Below are 18,112 nucleotides of genomic sequence, written 5' to 3'. Positions count from 1 at the left end.
GGGCCTACAGTTTTGCCTCTTTACGGTTCCCTACGACTCTACGAGTCCAATCGATGAGAGTCCTTGATTTCTTTCCATGAATTGATCTCCCTATCCAAGTTCTCTACATGTCATCAAAAGAAGACGCCTAGTCCTAGACGTGCAAACTCCCTTCAGGTTGTTTTCCCGTGAATGCGTTCTCGCCTACCTTCTCCGATCCATGGCAGGAGAGCGCGTACCTGAGAAGATAACGTCGTCGACGATCTTGGCAGAGACCACCGCAACTCTATGTCTCGAGGTGAGCAACTACCTGCAGCTCACGGGCATGGGCGTCAGCAAGTTCGTTTCTTCCCCGGCCTTGAGAATCGGCGGCTATGACTGGCGCATCGACTTCTTCCCGGACGGAGAAAACGAGGACTGTGCCGGCAACGCCTCAGCGTTCCTGACCTATCTTAGCCGAGACGTGGACGTGAGCACCAAGTTCAGGATGAGAATGCTGGAGAAGAAGGGCCGGTTACCGCCGGTAGCAAGCTTCGACGTGTCGAAGCGCGTCTTCTCTTCGGGGCCGTACAAGGACGATAGCTGGGGCCACTACAAATTCGTGGACAAGGCCAAGCTGGAATCGCTGTCGCAGCTCGGGGACGGCTGCTTCACGGTACTGTGCGACGTCACCGTCATACATGATTCGCTACCGGTGGAGCTGCCTTTCGATCTCGAGCGCGTGCTCAGAGACGGGCGACGCACGGACGTTACGTTCCACGTGGGCCGTCAGAAGTTCCACGCCCACAGTCCTGTCCTGGCCGCACGGTCGCCCGTCTTTGAAGCTCAGCTCTACGGCCCCATGGCGGACAAGGACATGGGGCGCGTCAAGATCGTCGGCGTGAAGCCTTTCATCTTTGAGGCGATGCTTCACTACATCTACACGGACTTCCTGCCGCCATGCCACGACGAAGGAGGCGATAGCGCCGCGGCCATGCAACATTTACTGGTCGCGGCCGATAGGTACGGGCTGGACCGACTGAAACTGATGTGCGAGGAAGAGTTGTGCAAAAGAATCGACGCGGAGACCATCGTAACCATGTTGGCGTTGGCAGATCAGCACCACTGCAAGCGACTCAAGGATGCATGCATAGAGTTGTTTCCGGCCGCCGCACGTGGGCGTCCTCGAGGTAAACGGGTCAAGTCAGCCACATCCATCATCACCGCCAAGCTCCGTCGTGGTCTAAGAAGTGACACCAAGCTCCGTCGTGTTCTTAGAAGTGACAAGGAACGATATGTTGAGATGGCGCTCCCGTGAACCTCTTCTAGCTAGCTAGGCGTAAGAAATCCGATGTGCGCATGCCTCCCGCTCCAGCCGTCCTCCAGGTGAGTGCGATTGTTTCAGCGGAGCTCACGGAGGGAGGAGCGTCCTCTTCGCCAGCCTTAGTGCTCGTGTCTTTTCTAAGTATGTCGATTCAGTTCAGTGTATGCGCGTCGTCGTCGGTCATAGATGTGTTTTGAGGAACGTTTCTCTGTTGGTCTGAATGTCGGTTTCAAATGGCCTGCGCCTAGAAATAAAATTGAAGAAAGTGCCCCCTCGCTCGTGTGTTTGCAATAGACTAAGGAAAGTGTTTTGATTGCTCGTTAATTTGCAAATTTGCATTCGTTTCATCATTTTCCTTGTGTGTCTGGTGGGCTTCTTGTTCGATGGAACATCAGGGTTCTCTCTGGCCGTACTACATCGCAGAAAACTTTTGGCATTGTGATTGATTTTACATGTACTGCTTCGTCAGATGTCAAAACATGGGTAAATGTTTAGGCTGCTCATAGTGGGAGAGTAACATAAGTAGTAATATGCATGCCACACAGGCAAAAAGGATGATGTGTCAAGTAACTAATGAGGAGAGATAAATTGAGTAACATAATATGTTACCATTAATAGCAGTTTTCAATGAAAAAATGATTCTACAAAGTAATAAATGAAGTTCTCTATGTTATCATACATATAACACTAATCACTATGAAAATAGTAGCATAGACTAGTAACATGTGCATGTTACTGGTCTAAGTTACTCACCACTATGACCAGCCTTGTGGACCTAGTGATGAGCCCCGGTGCTCGAACTTTGTACATATTGGCTTTCTGAACTAGACATAACCAGTTCTGCGCCATGGATTTTCTTAGGCAATTTCAACTTGTACCGTTATGCTGAAAATCCTAATAGAGATGAGGCCAATATGAATTACATATTTATCTTCAACTAGCTGGTTAGCTTGGTTTAATTGAGTTGCTCATTAAAAAAAGAGCGTTTTGTTAGCTCGGTTTCATTAAATTGCCCTTAAAGGAAGATCGTTTTACATTGGAGCGACAGGCAAATAGATCCTCAACCACGAACATTAGGACTAATATTTTCCTTCAATCGCGGGAATAATTAAGTTCTAAAATACTCCCTCCGTATCGGTCCATCTTAGTTTGTGCACCGCAATCAAGACGAAGAAAAAAAAAGAAACTTGATGTTTATTTGCTAATTAATACCATTGCATGCAGAGAACTGATCACGGCACGTTGTGCTAGATAGTCTCAAGTCATTGAAGGCATACGCGCCTCACGTCTCCTATTTGTTGATTGCTTTTTACATGGCAAGAAATAGGGACCGAGGTGGGGAATTAGTGCATCATACCTAAGTGTTTGGGAATTATCCAATTTTCGTAATGTGCCTAATGCATTGGTACGAAGAAAGTGCACAAGTTCATTTATAGGCAAGACAGCTCTGCGATCAAAGGCGGAGCTTGGCCCCAGGCTACCCGGGCAATGGCATGTGGTGTGCAAAACTTCCCAGCCCATATGTAGGGAAAAGGAAAGTTGGCATGCCGCGAAATCACTATTTAAATGGTATCCCTTGCAAAAACTCACTCCTCTCCGAAAGTACCCTTCTGAGTTCGAGCTCAAATGAGCTGGGATGAACAGTAAAATAAAAATTCAAAAAAAAAACTAATTCTTTTTTTGTAAATTTCAACAAATATCTAATTGATTGCAAATTTTTCTTACAAGATCACATTCGTGGAAGGCGTGGCAAAAAAAAAAATCAGTGCCCCAAAATGATTTCGAAAGTATTTTGTTTGACACATGACATGTAGGCCACTTTTTGCAACTTGGCAGTTTCCCCTATTGTCGTAGATTCATTTTTTAAACGTTATATCTCTTGAACTGTGCATCCAAATACCGAACCGTTTTCACCATTGCATTTCTCGCATCATGATCTTTGAATCTAAATCACATGTTAATATGTTGCGATGAACTTTTCGTTTCACAAAAAAAAACAGAAATAGAAAAAGAAAACAATAAAAAACAAAAAAAAATCCAAAAGAGGAAAACCAAAATAAACCGGTTCATGGAAAAATGAATACCGAAAAATGGAAGAATAAAACCGAAGCCCAGAAGCACGGTTGTGGCTTTTCACTTTGTTTTTGGAAGCACAAACTGTGATTTTACTTTTTTCCCATAGAAGTGCAACTGTACTTCTCGGGGAAGCAAATATGTGATTCGTGTGGAAACACATTTTTATCCTGCTAAACAAAGTTGTGCTTTCTCACGAAAGCAAACTTGTGCTTCTCGTGAAAGCATAGTTTTTTCTTTCGAAAGTCATAGTTGTGCTTCTTGTGAAAGTCAAACATGTGCTTCGCAGTCTCGCTCCTTGATATACTCAAAGCATTGTGCAATAGAACGTCCAATATACATCAACACACTACAAGAAAAACATTCTAAGCCGTGTAAGTTTCATACACGGTAAAGGCCATTTTAACCATGGCTTAGCGTACGCCGTGTTACACTTGGTTTAAACGTCATGGCTTAGAGTGTTTCGGCTTAGGGTATGAAAGCCGTGTTTTAAACATCGAAAACACAACTTATTTGTAAGCCGAGTATAATATGCTGGTAGCCGGCGTATATAGGAGATCACGGCCGACAGCACCTAGCGGTGGCGCTACGTGGCGTGGCTATAAGCCGGGTGTTCCACGGACACCTCGGCTTATATATAAGCCGGCGCGCCCATGTAAGCCGAGTGTCGTTCCAGCTATTACGGTTTATACATAAACCGAGTGTCACCTCACGGTGTTCTGTATCGTCCGGGGATCCAGGTTGCTGGCACGTGTTACCTGTAAGCCGTGTAATTTTTGCCGACCCAGCCGTTCTCCTTGTTCAAACGGTGATTCTCTGTATCTCTGGCAGACGCCCCAGGGCGCTCGCCTCCTCTTCGTCCGCATGCCCACCGGGCCGCGTCCCATTAATCCGCCGTGATCGTGGACTGATGCGTGTACAGTTATGACGTTATGGCCCGTCGCCATGCGCCCCATCCTCACCCTAGCATCTCGCTTATTGTGCCTAGTTCACGGCGGCTGCGCATGCCAAACCACCCTCGAGGACGAGCTCGCCGCCGTCGACGACGTGACGGTCTTCTGACGGCAGAGGAGCTGCGGCTAGGTGAGTGCCGGAGCGCGGCGGAACCTCGCCTAGTTCGCGCTAGCGATGTTCTCGCTACGCCCATGGTCGGCATTTCTTTACTACTGCTCTATTTCGGCCAGCTCGTGGGACGTGCAGCTGCTCATCTGCCTTTGCTGTGAAATCGACAACCATGTTGTGTGCTCCTCTGCTCGAAGTTTCACCCAGGCAGGGCTCAATCTGCTTGTGTCCTGATCGTCACCGCCGCCGTCATCGGCGTGTGCAGGATGAATTCCGAAGTATTGGCACACCAGAGCAATTCCCTTGGCGAACAAGAGCTCTTTTTTCACCGCAGGTTTATTTGAACCAGAAATGTATGTACTACCCTTAAAAATCAACGGTGGGATCACACATATACTGCTCCGTCCCCAGTAGCAGTATAGGGTACCGTAAAAGAGCTCCCGCATATACCCTTGAGACTGGACCAACAGTTTTGGCTCTTCACGGTACCTGCGAGCCTCCGATCGTATCATGTAGAGTCCTGATTGCTTCCATGTTTGTTTTTCCTACCCACGTTCTCTCCCGAAAATAAGACGCCAGTTTCCCGAGGCCCTCGGCCGTTTACCTTCGCCATGGCTAAAAGCTCAACGTCGGCAGCAGAGGAGCGCGTACCCGAGGATTCCGAGATCACCACGTCGAGAAGCATCACGGTCACGGAGAGCACCGCGACGCTCAGTCTGGAGGTGACAGATTACCCGAAGCTCAAGGGCATGGGCGTCGGGCAGTTCATCAGATCGCGCGTCTTCAAAGTCGGTGGGAACGATTGGGAGATGAGGTTCTACCCGGATGGCTGCAAAAACCAATGTGATGACAACGCCTCAGTGCTTGTGTACTATCTCAACGCGCGCAAGGAGGAGCTTGTGAGCACCTGGTGGGCACTTAGCATGCTGGAGAAAAATAGCCAGGTAGACGTGGTCAGCCCCATGGTGGGGAAGTGCGCCTTCTCTCGGAGGAAACTCTCCAACTGGGGCTATCCCGAATTCGTGAAGAAGGCCAAGCTAGACTCCCTGTCGGAACTCGGGGACGGCTGCTTCACCATACATACTCTGTGTCCTCACCGTCATCATCGACGAGTCACCGGCGATGGAACTGCCCCGCGACCTCGAGCGCATGCGCAGGGACGGGAGAGAAACGGACGTCACGTTCCTTGTGGACGGCCAGGAGTTTCGCGCACTCAGGTCCCTCCTGGCCGCGCGATCGGCCGTCTTCGAGGCGCAGCTATTTGGCCCCATGGCGGACAAGGATATGCAGTGCGTCAAGGTCGTCAGACATGGAGCCTGCCATCTTTGACATGATACTTCACTACATCTACACGGATTTGAGGCCCATATGTGATGATGAGGAAGGCTACAGTACGGCAGTGATGCAACATTTACTCGGGTTGGACAGGCTGAAGTCGATGTGCGAAGAAGAGTTGTGCGAAAGGATCGACGCGGAGACCATCACAACCACGACGGCGTTGGCGGATCAGCACCACTGCGAGCGGCTCAAGGATGCATGCCACAAGTTTGAATCATCCCAATTGACAGAAGTTTTGTCGGTGACCACGTTGACCGACTGGCGGGTTTAAGCACCTCCCACTGGCTTTGCAAGAAAAACCCGGGGACAAAAGGAAGCCGTTGAGAAGAAGAAATTGATCGAAGCTGGAAATTTAGATATCTGTATGAAAAACTAATGTAAATTTCTTTTGCATAAATAACCTTAGCCAAGTGCGTTAGTTGTGTGGGTAATGTTTTTGTTTTTCAGTTGAGAACCTCTAGGGATTTAGGTATTGCAAAATTAAAGCTCATAACTTATGGAGCACCTACATGGCTTGGTTTGACTGAGTTGTTCAACAAAAACAGAAGATTAATGTTGGCCTTCTATGAGTTGTATGGCATCTTCGACCACCGAATAAGAGCGCTTTGGCACGAGAAGTGATAGCTCAGAAAAAAGAAAGATGAATGTTGGCCTTCTACAAGTTGCTTGGTATCTTCGACTGACGAAAAAGTTACTCCCTCTAGGGAGCACTTTGGCATGAGAAGTGATAGCTATGTATGGCCAAATTATAACGATAGTTCATTGAATCTCTTGTTTGATCAATCAGAATTCCAATAACAAGGGGATAGTTTGATGAAACGGGTTGCCTATTAGTTTGGTATAAGAATCTCCATCTCCCTTGTTTTTTTTTTCATTCATATACACCTACCTCTTAAGCCTCTCAACATGGAGGAAATTCCTAGCGGAAATCATTCGAAAACAACTACCCAAAGTGCGGCATACCACCATGGCTTCTGATTTTCCAAATCACCTGCGAGAAAAACACAAAGGCTGACCACCACCATTTTTGCTAGTTGGGTGTTCGCCAAATCCATTCTCAAAAAGAACAGAAAAAAAAAGACCTTTAAGCAATCGTGGATGACACAACAGACTGCTCCTACCTCTGAGGCCGATTACATCAATCCATCGGAGCCTAGAGGTTCTCAGATAAGCGAGAATAGGGGAAACAGAAGAACCTTAATAGCACCTGTCCGTTGCCATAGTTTACACTGAAGCAAACTTTGGCAAAAGAACAATTGTAGAGCCGCTGCTAACAAAGTGCAAGCTCAGTAGCGCCTCTGCATTTTAAGAAAGAAATGCAGAGGACCCACTTACCATCCAGACGCTTGTATATATTCGTCATCTTCCTAAAAGGCTAAAATGTATATGCATTTTTTTCCGTTCTACTCATTGCCATAAGCACTAGCTGCAAGGTCAAAAATATTCTATGAATTTGTTTCTCCTCTGAACCTTCAACATATAAAGTCAGAGAAGAATAAAAAATGAATAATGCTAGTCTGCTCTAGGGTTCGACCATCCACAGAAAGACCCCACTTTACGTTGAGATTCTTGTAAGCCTGGCCGAAACAGCATAAACCAAACAACAGGATTTATGTCGTCGTTGTCAGCCTGCTTTCTTTGCTGTCAACCTTCAGTTCATCTTCCTTCACGGCAGATTGAACATCATCTGGGATGCAAATATCACGGTCACATCAGTTTGTTAGCCCTTGAAGTGAAAAAGAAGTCCATCAATTTATTTGATGTTCCAAGCAGAGTAAACTACCTAGGGGATTAGGGTTTGCACTTGAGGCCTCTGCCGCTGGTGCAGTTCCTAAGAAAGAAGAAATTATGGACACTTTGACATGGCAGACAAGAAATATTTTGGCATGTGCATATATAACTGCAGTAATTGTGGCATTGAGATTGCATTATTCACGGGAGTGCACAGAAAAAATGATCAAGATGTTCTAAAAAAAATGAAGCTTCTTATTTTGTATTATACTTTAGTAGCATACAGCCAAATAAGTCTAATCATTCATTTCCACTTTGAGCAGATCTACAGAAATCTCACTCATCATAATTTTTTTGTTCATAAAATGAGGACTCAAAAGTCATTCAAGGTATGATTAGAAAGACTAATCAGAAAGGTCGGGTCTTGGTCTACCTGAGGCCTCTATCATTGAGCCATCAACTCCTTTCAGGATGCTAGTCTCTGTCTTTGGTTCATCAGACTGTTCTGAGTTATCTGAATTTTCACACCCAAAGAATTAGCTCAGGATAACTGTTAAGCGCATCAACCAAATAACAATAAAATTACATATTACCTGATGGTTCCTTAAAAATATGTTGGTCGCTATTAGCAGTATTTGAGTGTTCTTTGGAGCCTACCAAAATAGCACCGTTAATTATTCATTAAGAAGCCATTTACTCATTAAGGGCATGAGCAAGCATACAGGGTCTAATGTGATACCTGATGTTATCTCAGTCTCATCCATGGCAGCTGGAAAACCACGCGGAGTTTGGCCTGCCAAGATAAGATCCAAAATCATGACATATGAACTGAACTCTTTTCCATATTAGAGGTAGCGTTTGTTCAAATTTTTAATTGCATGCTTCTTAACTGCATAAAACTTAGATTAACCTGGAGATTCTTTCATAACTACATCCACAAGAACAGTATTCGGTTTTTCAGGTAATCAAGTGCTGAGCATTAACATAGATACAATTAAAGCTCACAAGATCAAAACTTCACATAGTACACGAAGTTTCCTGAAAGTCATGCATAACTGACAGGGTTGACATGTTTCTGAACTTGTCGTGGGGAAGGACAGATTAGGATTTCAGGTCAATGTGGTTTTTATCTGAACCACAGCAGGGCATCTAATCCAAGAAGCATACCTGATGACTCCTTGCTTCCACTTGAAGATTCAGAATCACTGTTAAACTCAGGGACAGATTTTCCTTCAACATGCACATCTTGATCCACGTGTCTGCATGATACTAATACAGGCTGAGCAGGTTTAACTGTGACTGGCACCACAGTAGCTGATGGTTCTTGGCTCAAAGATCCAGTGTCTTGCTTGGGCAAAGGCCTTGATACATTCCCAGATATAACCGAAACAGGTGCTGCTGCAACAACCCCAGAACCAACGTAAGGTCTTGGAGCAGGAGGGATGATGTGCTTAGCAGTAGATGTCTCCACAGGCCTCCTCATCTGAAGAGGCTTTGCAATTGTAACGTTCTCTAAGTGGACTGGTAAGGGAGGAGCAGCTTGTCTGTGGATTGCAGATGCTTTCTTTTGAAGTTTACTTGGTTGGAGCATGGGAAGGTCAGGGGCAAGATCATCCTTTGGTGTTATTGGGCGTAGGTTAGTTTCATCCGGGATCCAACCTCTGAGCACCTGATTGTCCTTCAGTCTCACCGTAATAAGAGAAAACCCAGGACATTGCTTGGTCATCTTTCCAACAAAATGCTTGCCAATGATAACATCCTTGCCTAAATTACCTTGCACATGAGCACTACTACTGCTGGAGACTTGATTTTCACGAAACTTGACTGTACTACCAGACTCTACAGGTCGACTGGGCCTATCACCTTGAGTCTGCTGTGCAGGCAGAACATAAACTGTATGCATTTTAGTGTCAAGAGTACCACCTAATGTATGGTTAATATGCAGCCCATCATGTCGGATATTTGGGTTATACAGTGCGCTGCGAAGAGGTGGAATGCTCTGAATGGGCTGTGCCATGTGAGGTTGTTCATATGTAGAATACTCGTACTTCCTTGGGCGGCCACGCTTACGCTTTGCACCAGAGCTTGCAAGTGGCTCAATGGGCAGCGGTTCATTAGGCGCAGCAGCTTTATTCCCTTCTGATGTCATCTCTACTGGCTTGCTTCAACTTTTTGCAGCGGCAGCTTCACCCAAGAGTGCTGAGACTACCCTGTTGTTTGAATTTACCTTCAATCAGAACAGCAGTTTTTCTTTATAAAAGAGGCAAGAACTCTGCCGGTAACTGAATGCAAAAAAGGCAGTTTCTCATGATACTGTTTTCAGAAGCCACATGGCCACAGTTTGAAATCAATGATGTAAACTGCATGTTGAAAATACAAAGGCACACAAGCCAGTCAAACCGAATGCTGCTACAAACTTGCAAGCCAATTTTTGCCCATAACAGCAGATTAATAGATCCCACATTAAAAAAAACATAATTACTTTCCTTATTTAAAATGTTATGCAACAATCAATCCAAGTGGCTTAAATTCTTCATTTACTAATGTACCCACACATCTTAAATTCTAAACAGTGAGCTCCTAGAACGTACATGTCCTGGACATAAAACGCTTGATGCTGACATCTGAATGGCAAATTCTTATCAGTATCCCATCCAACGCATTAACATGTTAAGAAAAATCGAACCAATATCCAGACGAGAGGGGCACGGGTGAGAATTTTCCTCCCGGTCAATCTAGAAAATCATCCCATCTCGTCCTACCATGTGGCACGGCCCAAAACATCATCGGACAGGGTAATACGGATCAAAACAGAGGAACCAGAGTCAATCTGAGACTCGGAGAACCGATCGATCAGAAAATTTCGCAAAATAAAACTGCAAGAAACAAACCAGACATGAGCAAGCCATACATGCGTGGGCTAGCACAGATGGGAGTGAGCAATTACCCCTGAAATTACGACCTCCGTGCGCGCGCCGTCGCCTTCGGGGGTAGAGACGATCGTCCGCGGGCGGGGGAGAGGAGGAGAGGGGAGGGATGCCGGGGACGGGGCTGGCGGCGGAGGAGCTCGGAGGCGCTAGGGTTCTCCTCGCTGGGGGGAAGGGAATGGCGGGGGATCGGAGGGGGGGCGGACGATGTGGCTCGATTGAAACGGCAGGCAGCCTCGCCCCGCCGCACCATACAAATCGTGGCTGGCTGCGGAGGAGGCGGGGGACTGGTGGCGCTGCTAGGTCCACCTGCCGTTGTCCGGCCCGCGAACGTGGGTAGATATCACATGGGCCGACAATTCTCTGCAGGCCATAATTAAGGAAGGTCATCATCTTGTTCTAAAAAAAAAACCTTCAATTCGTTCCCAAAAATCTGCTGAATTATTTTTTTACTAAAAATAATTATTTGACTTCGGTTGCCGCTAAATAAACTATGGAGGCTGCTAGGCGGCAGCCGGCCGATCTTAGGCAATGATCAGTCGCCTGGCTGGTCGTTGATTTGGGTTGGTAATATGATGTGGGCCGCTTGATAGGCTGGTAACAGGACCACGCCATAGCTTCCATCCTAACATTCCCACGTCTCCCCGGAGCGCCTCCAACCATCAGGTAAGCTGCAACACGGCATCCCTGCTGCCCGCACGCATGCGTAGCTCGCTTGCACTGGCCGCGGCTCTCAGATGTAGCAATCACGTCGTCGGATAGCTCGCAGCAAAACGCTGGCGAGCTCGCCACGCACTGGTCACGACAGCAGCGCCGGCGGGCTTTGGGTTGCAGCAACAACGTTGTTGCGACCATCTCCTGAAGTACCGACGATGCTCGGACGACCCGATGATGCACCATTGCAGCGGCGACACTTCCGTAGCACCGCGTGACACCCTCATGGCAACCTCGCATGGGCTCCATTATAGCACCGACAGCTCGGTAGTGCTTCATCGCACTACCGATGGCTCCTGGTAGCAAGAGGTGCTGCGAGATGGTGAGCTCTCCCTGGTTGCAGCACTTGCCACCTACTTGAAGCATTACGCGGAGCGCTGATGACCCTCTATTGTAGCATCGTTGCGCAAACCCATTTGCAGCGTCGGTAGTCTCTTGCATCAGCGGGTATCATCTCTTGGGTGGTGATACGTCTCCGTCGTATCTACTTTTCCTAATGTTTTTCCTCTTGTTTTGGACTCTAATTTGCATGATTTGAATGAAACTAACCCGGACTGACGTTGTTTTCAGCAGAACTACCATGGTGTTGTTTTTGTGCAGAAATAAAAGTTCTCGGATTGGAACGAAACTTTACGAGGAATTTTTATACAATAAAAAATAATTTCTAGAGCCAAGAACCACCGGAGGGGGGCACTTGGGTGGGCACAACCAACCAGGGCGCCCCCTCCCCTCAGGCACGCCCAGATGGGTTGTCCCCACCTGGTGGCCCCGTAGACTTCAACCCTGATACTATAAAATCACATTTTTGGAGAAAAAAATCAGAGAGAAAGAATTATCGCGTTTCACGAGACGGAGCCGCCGCCACCTCCTGTTTTTCATCGGGAGGCCAGATCTGGAGTCCGTTTGGGGCTCCGGAGAGGGGAATCTTCGACATCACCAACCCATCTTGAAAGTGCAACTATTCCTGGGTGGTTTTGGTAATTCCTAACAACATATAGCTCATTGAACTAATGTTCTTTCAAGATGATCATTTCAGAAAGTTAAATGATTGGAATGGCATGGACTAGGAATGTGGACCCCTCAAAATGCTAAGGACACATATTGGCTCAAGCTCAAGACTCTACATTTTCATTTTAGTGATCCAAGATCACATTGAGCCCATAGGATAAGCCAATACTATTAAAAGGGATGAGGTGTTGCTTAATCACTTGCTTGCTCAAAATGCTTAGTGATATGCTCCAAAAGCCCTCAACCACTTTCTTATTTCCACATATATCCCAAACCAAAAGTCAAACTCGGCCCCACCGATTTGATCTATTCGGCGTCATCGAGTTCATTTGACATAGCCATTGCCAGAAATCCTAATCAGTTCGGTCTCACCGATAGGGATCTCGGTCTCACCGAGATGAGATTGCAAACTCTCTGTTTCCCTTCGTAATGTTTTGGTCTAACCGAGATGAGCGATCGGTCCCACCGAGTTCGCAATGCAAACTCTCTGTTTCCCTTTCATAACGTTTCGGTCTCACCGAAATGAGCGATACGGTCCCGCCGAGTTTGCCTGACCAACTCTCTATTTGCCTATTACAGAAATCGGTCTTACCGAATTTATGTGATCGGTCTCACCGAGATTATGTTATGCCCTAACCCTAATGAAATCAGTCCCACCGAGTTGACATGTCGGTCCCATCGAAAAGCCTAATGTTCACATTTTGAACTAAATCGGTCTGACCGAGTTTCATGATTCGGTCTCACCGAGTTTGGTGAATTGTGTGTAACGGTTAGATTTTGTGTGGAGGCTATATATACCTCTCCACCCACTCTTCATTCGTGGAGAGAGCCATCAGAACGTGCCTACACTTCTACCATACATTTTCTGAGAGAGAACCACCTACTCATGTGTTGAGACCAAGATATTCCAATCCAACCACATGAATCTTGATCTCTAGCCTTCCCCAAGTTGCTTTCCTCTCAAATCATCTTTCCACCAAATCCAAATCTGTGAGAGAGAGTTGAGTGTTGGGGAGACTATCATTTAAAGCACAAGAGCAAGGAGTTCATCATCAACACACCATCTATTACCTTTTGGAGAGTGGTGTCTCCACTAGTAGAAAACAGAGCATACGTTCGGGCCAGATAAGCCCATTAGTCCCGGTTCAGTCACGAACCGGCATGAATGGGGGCATTAGTCCCGGTTCGTGTCTCAAACTGGGACTAAAGGCATTAGTCCCGGTTCAAATGAGCCCTTTAGTCCAGGTTTGAGACATGAACCGGGACTAAAGGGTGGTGTGCCCTTTAGTCCCGGTTTGTGTCTCAAACCGGTACTAAAGTTAGCCCTTTAGTCTCGGTTTGAGACACAAACCGGGACTAAAGGGCCCTTTTTCAAACTCTACCCCCCGGATCGCCTTTTAAGTTTTGTAAAAAGCAAAGAAAATGATAAAAACTTCAAAAATTAAAATCCTTCGAGATGTAGTTATGTTACTACATCTACTAGTTATGAAAATTAAAAAACTTAAATTTTGACACGTTTTGCAAAAAAAGTGTTATGAAAATATAAAACAGCCATATCTTTTGCATACGATGTCGAAAAAAATGCATAATATATCAAAAAAATCAGCACGAAAATCCGCATTCGATTTTGACCGCCTATGGCGTGTTTGCAATTTTTTAGAATCCCCAAATTCTAAAAGGAAAAAAGTTATGCCCAATTTTTTTCTGAATTTTTGTTAAATCTGGTCAAACTATGGTCAAACTACTTATTCAAGAAGTATTAGTATAATTATTTCAGTTTTTTTAATTTTGGTCAAATCTGGTCAAACTGTGCTCAAACTATAGTCAAACTATGGTCAAACTTATTATTCAAGAAATATTAGTGTTACTAAATAATTATTCAAGAATATTAGTGTTACTAAATAATTATTTCAGTTTTTTTTGAATTTTGGTCAAATCTGGTCAAACTATGGTCAAACTATAGTCAAACTATGGTCAAACTTAGTATTCAAGAAATATTATTATTACTAAATAATTATTGCTTTTTAGAATAATAGAACTCAAACAGTGAAACGTGTGACTTCATGCTCAAGCTAAACTCCTGAGGGTTAATAGGATTGACATCTTACTATTGTGAGGAAAACAACAAGTGCAGACTTGGAAACGAGGGGGAATAGAACCCGGAGGTTAAGCGTGCTCAGGCTGGAGTAGTGAGAGGATGGGTGACCGGCTGGGAAGTTAGATGATTTGGAATGGTGATGGGTGATTAGAGATTAGAGGTTAAATTGAGCAGTGATGAGGGGGATGAGGGGTGATTAGAGATTAAACTGTAAAATAATTCAGAAATTTGAAAATCCTGAAAAAAAATCAAAAAAAATCGTAAAAATACCTTTAGTCCCGGTTGGTGTTACCAACCGGGACTAAAGGTGGAGCTCCAGACAGCGGCCACGTGGAGGGGCTTTAGTCCCGGTTCGTGTAAGAACCGGGACTAAAGGGGGGTGCCTTTAGTGATGACCCTTTAGTCCCGGTTCGAAAACCGGGACTAAAGGCCCTCACGAACTGGTACGAATGGGGCTTTTTCTACTAGTGCTCCTAGATTGGTTAGGTGTCACTTGGGAGCCTCCATCAAGATTGTGGAGTTGAACCAACACTACTAGGGAAAAGGCTACTAGCAGCGCAGGTAAAATGGCTACTAGTAGCGCGGGTACTCGCGCTACTAGTATCGCGCTACAGCTAAAAGTTAGTAGTAGCGTGGGTCGAACCCGCGCTACTACTAACTTTGTTAGTAGCAGCGAGGGTTCAATCCGCGCTACTGCTATTGTGAACCGCGCTACTACTAATGAAATAGTAGTAGCGCGTCTATAGTCCCAACGCTACTAGTATCCTAAATACTAGTAGCGAGTGGTTGTTCCCACGCTACTACTAACTTATTAGAAATTAAAAAAAATAAAATCAATCAATTCCGTTCTATCACACAATTGACGTATCTACTATCAAAGTTCCTCATTGTAATGGCAACTCGTGTATAATTCATATCTTTTATATAAGTAAGATTGTAAACACAGTGTTGTGTGTGTCAGCTACCTACAGCTACCTACTAAGTGATTCTTGCCATGCAAATTCAAAACTTCACCACTACTTCTAGACGTCGGAGACTGAGATACATTGTTATGGTCCGATCCAAAAATTGGCTCACTCGTCGATGCGTGGCGCCCTCCCGGCCTGATCTCGCGGCCTGCAGCTGCGACGAAACACAGCGAGCAGCCTCGACGAGCCGCACTTGACCGATGGCAGCCGCCGCCTTGAGTTGTGACGCCGTCATGTCCCTCGCCCTAGCCCTTAGCTCAAGCAGGCCCCGATCAATGTCGGCCTCCGCCCTTGAGTTGTGACACTTCTGTTTATCATACTTATCCTGAAAAAGAACCCAGCTAGCTCATCTTAGTTACTAGTGTCAGAATGTACTGCAGAGCAGAATAAGCAGAGAACATGTTGGCTAAATCAAGACATTCTTAAGAACCCTCATTGCCTAGTTAGATAGATATCACAATGCAATAGTGGTGTGAAAATTTGGTTAGCAACATGAGTGTACCTTCAGTGACCGACCTCCTTCTTTAACTTACTATGTTTCTGAACCACATTCTCGTAGGTGTCCTGTAATTCAACAATGCAAAGGTCATATATTTACTTGCAGCTAACAAATGATTGACTATAATAATGTAGTGCAAATATTGCCTGGCCACTAAGTATTGCCCTGCCATTCTCCTTGACAACATCTGCAGCTTTCCTAAATCTCTCATATCCCTAGCTAGATTACTTTGATACTAACACATCTTTACAAGGATAAAACAATTTAGGTTATCTGATAACAAACTAGCTAAATTACTTTGAGACTAACACATGTTTACAAGGATAAAACACTGCCTAAGAGTGTGCAAACACTCGGATTTGATTGCAATGAAGTTACTTCAACAAACATCACTTGGGCCAAATTGATGTCACTGATATGCAAATACTCCTGACAACCAATGTTACCTTCGCTAGAGTGTTCTCAAAGCTTGCATCTTCTTCTTTAATAATAGCTTTAATCTTCTTTTCATTGTCCTTCAGCTCAGGAAACACATCACCCATCACTCGGACAAAAATATCTACAAGGCTGTACAAGAAAGATACAAAATAATGGCATATCAAATACCAGCTTCAAGAACATAGTTTAAATTAGCTAGAATCATGTGTGACATGGTTTATTTTCTTGTTGTCATATGACATCTCTACAGTCATCCTCATAAGCCTTACATTGCATGTTTAGCATCCCGAGTAAACAAATGGCTAGCAAATTATACCATTAACGAAGAAGTACATAATACAATAGATGCATGTTACAGTTCTTACGAGCTAAAAAATCCTTGCTTTGCCATCAATTTTTGATGACCAAAGTGAATAGCACGTCTAAGTATACGCCTTAGAACATACTCTCTTCCCTCATTTCCTACAGCAAAACTCCTATTAGAACAAAGAAACATCATTGTATACCACAAAACAAAGCCCTGAAACATTGTAAAAATACTGCTAAACAACATTCCTCAGTAGGGACCCATCTGAAATCTAAAAAAAATGGTTCGCAATGAACTAAATCCACACAAATTTAGCATCTATGACTTCATATTTACATGAAGGGCATTAATGCATTTCTTCCTAAAACAGGAAATGCATCTGAGGTCCCCAAACTAGTGATTTTGACACACGGATGCCTAAACTAAAAAACCAGTCAAGTTCAAAACAACTAGCCTCCATAGAGTGACTAGTCATTTTGGCTGAAGATGGGCAGCATAGTGATCTATCTTTTTTCATTCAAATTCTTCAAAATTGGAAATGTCAAACAATTGGTGACTTTATTATGCCCATAAACTTCATTTTATTCCAGTGGCATAACTATATATAGTTAAAAAGGATCAAAATGGTGATCAACTAATGCTAAATTCTCTGAGAAAACTAACACTAACAAGTACAGTTTGCTTAGTCTGGGATGAACTGTTAGAATTTCTGAAGGCGCCTAATTAATTTATCTTAATCCCAACGAATTAGTGTTAGAGGAAGGACACCACAAACAGGTGGAATCCCGGCGAACCTAATGATTCATTCAACTCAACTCTGCTTTGAACAAGTTGGCCTCATTTAAATAAGAAGAATTGGAGAAGCGGACTTTCAGATCGAGAGTGACGGGTACAGTATCAAATTTATCATTTCTTTGCAAGAGAGAAAGAGAAACTAGATTATGATCGGAAGAAGGTGGGTACTGGTGGAGCTTGTAGGCGTTTTGGGTAGTCCTCTCCTGCCTCACCTCACCTCGCCGGCTGCCTCATGCAACAAGTCAGCAATGCTGGTGTGTGTGTGCGTCCGCGTCTGTGCACTGCAAGGAAACCAAAGCTGGCTGCGCATGAGGGAGGGAAGGGAAGGAAAAAGGAAAGGGAAAGGGAAGCAGATCGAGATAGTACCTTGGCGGCCATGGCGTCGTCGGCTGAGCGGAGCAGAGCAGAGCGGAGCGGACGGACGGAGGTCCTGTCGAAGCGCGTGAGCTCGCGATTGGAGAGATGCAGCCGACGTCACGGAGGTGGAGCTCCAGGTCCTAGCCCTCGGCCATGGATGTGGAGCTCCAGGTCCAAGCCCTCGGCCATGGACATGGCGGATCTAGGACTGGGAGCCGTCGCCTGACCTATTCTCTTCTTGTTGTCTTCTGGTAAGGGGAGGGGCGAGGGTGGCGGTGGCGGTGGCAGCGATCGCGAGGAGGCCTGGCCAGCCGACTGCAGGGCACGGGGCTGCACACACTCTGGATTGGGAGAGGAGAGGAGGTGGAAGAAGGCCGGCGGTGGAGGGGATAAACATGGAAGGAGTCCGGGGCTTGGGTGGATATTTTTTGAGAAAAATGTGGGCGGGTGGACGGTGGGAGTATACTAGTAACGCGGGAGCCTCACGTACGCTACAACTATTCACATAGTAGTAG

General features: G+C 45.5%; 2 protein-coding genes, 1 long non-coding RNA gene and 1 pseudogene across 5 annotated transcripts; 2 read left to right on the top strand and 2 right to left on the bottom strand.

Annotated features, from left to right (window-relative positions):
* Window positions 1–152: 152 nt before the first annotated feature.
* On the top strand, window positions 153–1,545 carry LOC123042171 (BTB/POZ and MATH domain-containing protein 3-like). Its single transcript, XM_044464681.1, has one exon. It carries the CDS (start codon window positions 200–202, stop codon window positions 1,274–1,276), a length of 1,077 nt encoding a protein of 358 aa, XP_044320616.1. The 5' UTR covers window positions 153–199; the 3' UTR covers window positions 1,277–1,545.
* Window positions 1,546–4,985: 3,440 nt separating this feature from the next.
* On the top strand, window positions 4,986–6,174 carry LOC123042170 (BTB/POZ and MATH domain-containing protein 2-like; annotated as a pseudogene).
* Window positions 6,175–7,034: 860 nt separating this feature from the next.
* LOC123046806 (uncharacterized) lies at window positions 7,035–10,617 on the bottom strand. 3 transcript variants are annotated; one of them, XM_044470238.1, is made up of 7 exons: window positions 10,434–10,617; window positions 8,654–9,713; window positions 8,226–8,279; window positions 8,080–8,139; window positions 7,920–8,000; window positions 7,539–7,586; window positions 7,035–7,442 (listed from the first exon to the last, which is right to left on the bottom strand). In XM_044470238.1, exons 2-7 carry the CDS (start codon window positions 9,633–9,635, stop codon window positions 7,366–7,368), a joined length of 1,302 nt encoding a protein of 433 aa, XP_044326173.1. In that variant the 5' UTR covers window positions 9,636–9,713; window positions 10,434–10,617; the 3' UTR covers window positions 7,035–7,365. The 3 variants fall into 3 exon arrangements, with proteins under 3 accessions (XP_044326173.1, XP_044326172.1, XP_044326174.1); XM_044470237.1 differs by having other exon boundaries at window positions 8,654–9,696; XM_044470239.1 differs by lacking the exon at window positions 7,539–7,586 and having other exon boundaries at window positions 8,654–9,696.
* A 4,807-nt stretch (window positions 10,618–15,424) lies between these two features.
* LOC123042169 (uncharacterized) lies at window positions 15,425–16,543 on the bottom strand. The gene is made up of 4 exons (XR_006418719.1): window positions 16,504–16,543; window positions 16,147–16,267; window positions 15,704–15,915; window positions 15,425–15,526 (listed from the first exon to the last, which is right to left on the bottom strand). It is a non-coding gene; the product is annotated as an uncharacterized lncRNA (long non-coding RNA).
* Window positions 16,544–18,112: the final 1,569 nt, after the last annotated feature.

The sequence above is a fragment of the Triticum aestivum genome, chromosome 2B, assembly GCF_018294505.1.
Source record: "Triticum aestivum cultivar Chinese Spring chromosome 2B, IWGSC CS RefSeq v2.1, whole genome shotgun sequence".
In the NCBI taxonomy this organism is placed as follows: Eukaryota; Viridiplantae; Streptophyta; class Magnoliopsida; order Poales; family Poaceae; genus Triticum; species Triticum aestivum.
This window is presented reverse-complemented; position numbering and strand designations above follow the sequence as displayed.

Excerpts from the sequence above, each read along its gene's own strand:
- LOC123042171 (XM_044464681.1), top strand. The coding sequence starts at position 200 with ATGGCAGGAGAGCGCGTACCTGAGAAGATAACGTCGTCGACGATCTTG.
- LOC123046806 (XM_044470238.1), bottom strand. The coding sequence starts at position 9,635 with ATGACATCAGAAGGGAATAAAGCTGCTGCGCCTAATGAACCGCTGCCC. Across the intron at positions 7,587-7,919 it reads CTCAATGATAGAGGCCTCAG|GAACTGCACCAGCGGCAGAG; the intron begins GTAGACCAAGAC and ends CTTCTTTCTTAG. Across the intron at positions 7,443-7,538 it reads TGCAAACCCTAATCCCCTAG|ATGATGTTCAATCTGCCGTG; the intron begins GTAGTTTACTCT and ends TTTGCATCCCAG.